The sequence below is a fragment of the Ornithodoros turicata genome, chromosome 6 (genome assembly GCF_037126465.1).
Source record: "Ornithodoros turicata isolate Travis chromosome 6, ASM3712646v1, whole genome shotgun sequence".
Lineage (NCBI taxonomy): Eukaryota > Metazoa > Arthropoda > Arachnida > Ixodida > Argasidae > Ornithodoros > Ornithodoros turicata.
In genome coordinates this window covers 71089832-71095855 of record NC_088206.1, presented here as the reverse complement: position 1 = coordinate 71095855, position 6024 = coordinate 71089832, and the positions used below count along the sequence as shown (strand labels likewise).

Here is a 6024-nt window from a genome sequence, read left to right as displayed (position 1 = left end):
GCCGGTTTACTTCCCCCTTCCCCCACTTCCAGTCCAAAGCTGGAACTACACCCTTTTAACAAAAATACAAAATCCATTTATGATCTATTGATCTATGTTTTAAGTTATGTTTGAACTGAAACTTTACTTTACTGAAACTGCAAATTTATGTTGCACAAGTGCTTTGCAAACGTGAGAAAGCAAAAGAAGCAGACGACACGGCGTCGCTCTAGAAACCGGTTGGTTGAATAACTAGAAATATAAAGAAACTGGCTTTGATATCATTCTTTTTTTTAACTTCGCAAAGCGATGCATAGAACCTGTTTTAATAGGATGACTGTTTTTCATGGGGTGTACTTTTGCCTTACGAGAGCTTGAACCCACAGTGAGTCCCCATCGCATCCTATCTGAAAGCGACGATTTCATTTTTTTTTTTTTTTCATTTCTGCCTTAGAACAAAGCGAAACAAACACAGCCAAGAGACATTCTGTTAACAGCATCATCAGTTTATTAAAATATTTACAGAATTAGCTGGGCTACTACGTACCTACCCCCCATGCAAGAAGGAATCCATTCAGCAGCATAACAGCAAGTAATGCTCTAAACCTTGTAACATACAAACGCCCCAGTGCTTGCACGTGGCTTCAAAAGATTTCTGCCCCCAAAGAGTGGAGGTTGTCCCCACAGAAACCAAATGGGAGGATCACAGATGCGCTACAGGTCACAACCTCCAGACATAACAGAGCACTGTCAATGTGGCGCCCCACATTTTCTAGTCGCTACTCAATCCAATCCAAGTTAATCCAACATAGTATTAGAAAGGTCAGGGGTGCCCGGTATCGTTGGTACCGGGCTTGAAAACGTGAAACTCCTTTGTCCAATACATGCACTGCATTTTGCACATGAGTGTTAAGTAACCCACAGCAAATTAAATGCCTCAAGCAATAACACATACACTTTGCAACATTTTTTTCTTTAGCAAAAGAAACATTTACAGATGAACACCAACTGCTAGAGCAGAACAAATCTGCATTTACTCAAGTTGTCACTGGAGAAACCATGAAATACTCAAACAGTACAGACAGCTGCACAAACAAAACAGACCCAGTGACAGACACAGTGCACAATGAGGACCAGGTAGCGGAATGTTGCAGAAAAAGACGGTTAAAAACATGATCAGATCTCAATGACATGTGCAAAAGCTAATAAAAATATTCAGGTGACAGTATCTGCTAGTAGTAGTTAATAAATACTAGAGTAAGAGATTTCCATTCATTCTCCTTGACTAGATGAAGCAGTTATATCTAGTGATAAATAAACTGGTAAGAACAAAAATCTGGATGTCAAGGGTGTCACACGAGTTGGAAACTTCAATGACACCCTCCGTGCAAGCCTTCACGTATTCGACTGGTATTGGCTACAGTACGACTGTCTAGACCTTGAAAGAAAAAGCCAAGTCAAGCCAGTAGCAATCGTTAGGCAATAAAGAGGACAACAAACGCTCCTTCGAAATATTGACCAGCACCGAGTGAAGCGCCACTGTCCAAATTTGATAGGAGAAAGCAAAGTCAAGTCAAGTCAGCAGCCAATCCAATAGACAAAGTGGACAATGATCCTACCGAGTGATGGATATGGCAATATTGCTACGTGCGTCTATGTCGGCAACAAGGAATGTTCATAGAATTTGTTTAGACTACGTTAAGAGAATTCGGCTAAACACGGTTACCAGACCGACAAATAGCCGACAACATTTTAGTGGACACAGTGAAGTCCTACCTCGCTAATTTACAGTTAAAAAGGTCATTTTTACAAACTGCCCCCGATTAATACTTGTCTCGCACGTACAACGGGTATAGAGTGCATTAAGGTAGCATCATGCCCGAAAAAAGACAGCTTACGACAACGACAGACAATGCCATTAGCCAACACAATCCAATTCAAGACTGTACGTAGACGATGCCATTAGCCAACACAATCCAATTCAAGACTGTAAACGTGCCGAACGGAAATATGTATTTGGGACAGAGAGCATGACACAGTGGTCAAAAAGAGTACTGGTAACATTAACATTACCCTCTTCCTTCGCGAGAAAAAAAAAAAAAAAAAAGGACCATGTCACCCCCTCTCCAGCCCGCGGAGCGCGCAGACGGTGGGTCAACCCTGCTTGCGGTCGGTGCAGACAGGAGCCACAGCGGAGTGAAGGATCGCATCAACAGGAGCAGTCGACAGCCCGCTTGTTTTGTTGCGACCGATTAAGTTTCCGCAGCGTCGCCTCACCATACTGGATGCCTGAGCCAATGCGTTCGGGGTCGAGCTCACCTGCAAAAAAAAGTCCGACAACGGCAAAATAAACACTAATTGATAAGGAAGGCGAATAAAATGTGGTTATATCTGAGGACTTGCATTATGTCCTTTCACCATATTTGAAACTCGTGGGGGCTCGCCACACCGATGGCATATCACACTGATATTATAAATAGCCCCTGTATTTTTAGGGTTAAACCCGATTTTTCCCCGAATTTGCACCCCGAATCAAGGTCTACCTGTTTTGGGTTAAACCCAATTTCTACCCGCAAAACTGCACCTAAGCTGTGCACCTGAAGGTAAAGACATACTAATTTTTCACAAAATACACGGTTGACCTCTACTTCTGATACTTCTGACACTCTGGATGAGCGCTAGAACGAACGTTTAAGCTGCAATAAAGCCTGATTTCTCCCCGAATTCAGTCTTATGGTAATTTTTACACCCGAATTTGCATGAATTTTTTACATTAAGTTATTTACCCGATTTTCACCCTCCGAATTTGGAAAAAAAATAAAACCCAAAAACTTCAGGGTCTAATTATAAACCAGGGGATTGGACCTCCAAGGTACTGCTCCGCAATGTTCATGGTTTCTTTTTGATGGGCCTCGATAATGAAATTGTGTTCAGCTATTTTTTCCGATGGGATACCTCCTGAATAATCCCTGTCAATTGTCACGGGTTTGAGTAAATTCGACACGCTCCCCATGCTGGTGGGGTGTAAAAAGTGACCTTTACTCAACAAATTTCAGAGTTCGAGTTTGCAAAAATTTAGATAATTAAACTTGCATTATATGACATTCACACATCGGGAGGTGGCAAAACTTAGTAAGAACAAATGCCGTTGACCGCGTGATTCTAGGTGGCGTAGTCTTTTTATCGTAATTCAATGACACGTTTTCTGGGACTAATCCTCTAGAAAAGCGTGGGCTGTGTTCCAATACTCAGCGCAGGAGAAGCTGTCCGAGTGGACAGCTACGGAGACGCCTCATCGGCGGAGATTTGGAACAGGCTTGCAGACCTGGCACCGCTGTCGCCATCTGTCATGACCTGCAGGAACCTCAATTCCACATTTTATCCAAACGCTGCGTAATTCATTAATTCTCATTAATTAATTACTCTTCCTGCATATCGTTATGCTGCAGAGCACCTAGCGACCTCTGTATCATTATAGTTAGCAATTATCGTCAAAAGTGCTGTCACTGCTATTACAGCGTAGTCTCACTTAATTTTTTTCGTTTGCTGTTTGTAGCGTTTCTTTATGTGTATTGTATTGTATTATTGTATTGTACTGTTATGTATTTTTTTATGTGTTCCTATCATTTGTATGTGTCTCTATTCCCTCAGTGTTCTCCGTTCGTTTTGCAAAATTTCACTCCGCCACGTATTAACCCTGGACCCTTACGGTACTGCGATAAATAAATTCAATAAGATGTCACCTTTGTGATGTAGTCCACATCGATAGATTACATATACGTTAATTTTCGCCGCCCGCCATCAACGACGACCACTCCTGACGCGTAGCTAGTCTGCATCGATGCAGGCCGAGCGAAAGACGCCGGAATAGCAGTCCGGGCGGAAATCGGAACGGAACTTAAGGGGGGGGACTCACCGGAGCATTGGAACACGGCCACGGTCTCTCGCGCACGTTACCATACCCACCTGACTCGATCTTGGCCAGTATGGTCTTTGCACATTTCAAAAAGGCCTCTTCCACATTTTCACCCGTGAGCGCACTCGTTTCCAGGAACATCAATTCTGAAAGGATGCGCAAAATATGCCAATCCAAATCCACGTGCGAAGCCCAGACTGACCATTCTCCTGCGCAAATCTGCTGGCCTCCAGGAAGGTTACTTCGCGGTCGTCCTCCAAATCTTTCTTGTTTCCGACGAGGAGGATCACGATGTTCGGACTGGCCAGCGTCCGTGCGTCCGTCAGCCAATTCGTCAACGCGTTGTAAGTCTCTCGGCTGCAAAGAGACGTTAAGTGCACGTTGTTGCCTGATCGACAGAGCAATGTTCATCAGCAATGTGTGTTAGGTTTGGTGCCTGCTTGCACATAAAATGACCTTACCAAATTTAATGGTAATGATAATTTAATGGTACCTGACAAATAAAAATGGGCCTTTACCACTACTACACCTAACATTTTAAAGTACTAATATCAATATTGCATTATACTGCGGTACCGACATTACAAACACCCAGTGCCCTTTGAAGATGCATTTTTGTTGCATCATAGTTTCCTAACTATCATCAACACGACAACAAACCTTGTGATGTCATACACGAGCAAGGCACCTGCAGCTCCTCTGTAGTAACTTCGGGTCACGGATCTGCACAACAAGAACATGCCAGATGGAACACATATCAGAACCCATCACAGCCTCATCCAAATCACTCGAACGAAACTCACCTAAAACGTTCCTGTCCTGCTGTGTCCCATATCTGCAACTTCACAGACCTCCCCCCAACATTGACAACCTTGGAGCCAAATTCTACGCCGATGGTGTGATTTGACTCTACCTTGACTGTGTGAAACGTAAAAACAAGTTGGAAACTAGCTGCAGTAATCAGGCGAGGTTCCAATACTTACATTTATTTTCTATGAACTGATGCAGAAGACACGACTTGCCAGTGCCAGCACTGCCAATAACGAGAAACTTAAACAAGAAATCTGTGAACGAGACAAAGTCCACAATCAGTCCAGTGTGGGAGGTGAGCATGGGGGCTTATATCAAAGAGCAGCACAGGCCGAACGCGTGAAACACATACACACTTCCTCGAGAGAATTTACGTGAACAAATTACGTAATATCACATCTATTGTGCCTAAGAAAACTTAAGTGTGATGTGAAATCGTTAAGTGGAAGGAAATAAATTGCATTAGGGCGACGCGACACACTTGGCACGGGAGCGAACCTGACTTCCTTCGCTTCAACATGGCTCACTTAAGGCAGCAGTCCACCTTAAAGCAAGCGTTGATGTTTACACAACACGAACAAACGACGTTCCTTTACGGCTGCCACAACGTCAAATAGCGACAAGTCTAGGCCTAAAGATCCTGGGGCCGAGAGCTACGTTCGATGGTACACGTTCCTCGAAAGTCACGCGTGCATGAAACAGAGGCTTTAACAATGCGAATACGTCTTACCGTAAGTTTCTGACATTCTCAGAGATGCCAGATGCCCAGCTGTCTACCATCAAATTAGATGCAGCTACGAATTAAAACGCATATATTTTGCTCAAAAAGTGCACCCGATAAACAACGTCCACCGTGCGCCCCGGAGATGCCTCATGATGTCATCGTGACGTCATCTCTGTTTTTGCTCCGATATTTCAGTCATTGTGTCAGTGTGCAGGTTTTATTACTACAAAGTATTGAGTACTTTAAAATGTTTCAATTTTGTGACTATTGCATTTGGAAGTGGAGACGAAATTCGCCGTTAACGCGTAGCAGACGACAGGTTGACGGGAGCGTTACTGGAATGCGGCTGTGGCAGGTGCATGATATCTTTTTCTGTTTATTTTTGTGCACTGCTTCCTTGTCGGAATCTGTCGAAATACCAGAAAAAAATGTGAACAGACGACAGGAGGCGGCTTGCTTCAGATGTCAAGTGTCATAATTCTTCTTATAATTAGATTCGTTAGTAGGGCAGATGGGGCAGACAGCTGTTCGACCTTACGCTCAGAGCAAACGAGACTTCAATGACGAGATTTTTTACAGACATATACTAAATACC

The 6024-nt window shown here is 43.5% G+C and overlaps 2 protein-coding genes across 3 annotated transcripts in view; one reads left to right on the top strand and one right to left on the bottom strand.

Annotated features, from left to right (window-relative positions):
- LOC135397284 (protein farnesyltransferase subunit beta-like) overlaps positions 1-6024 on the top strand; it is a 221835-nt gene that overhangs the window by 90676 nt on the left and 125135 nt on the right. The gene's annotated exons all lie outside the window — the stretch shown is intronic.
- Positions 1976-5590, bottom strand: LOC135397279 (ras-related protein Rab-4B). Of its 2 annotated transcripts, none has more exons than XM_064628735.1 (7): positions 5436-5590; positions 4879-4959; positions 4699-4813; positions 4556-4618; positions 4098-4252; positions 3946-4041; positions 1976-2298 (listed from the first exon to the last, which is right to left on the bottom strand). In XM_064628735.1, the coding sequence occupies exons 1-7, from the start codon at positions 5449-5451 to the stop codon at positions 2189-2191; spliced, it is 636 nt and encodes a 211-aa protein (XP_064484805.1). In that variant the 5' UTR covers positions 5452-5590; the 3' UTR covers positions 1976-2188. The 2 variants fall into 2 exon arrangements, with proteins under 2 accessions (XP_064484805.1, XP_064484804.1); XM_064628734.1 differs by lacking the exon at positions 5436-5590 and adding an exon at positions 5204-5396.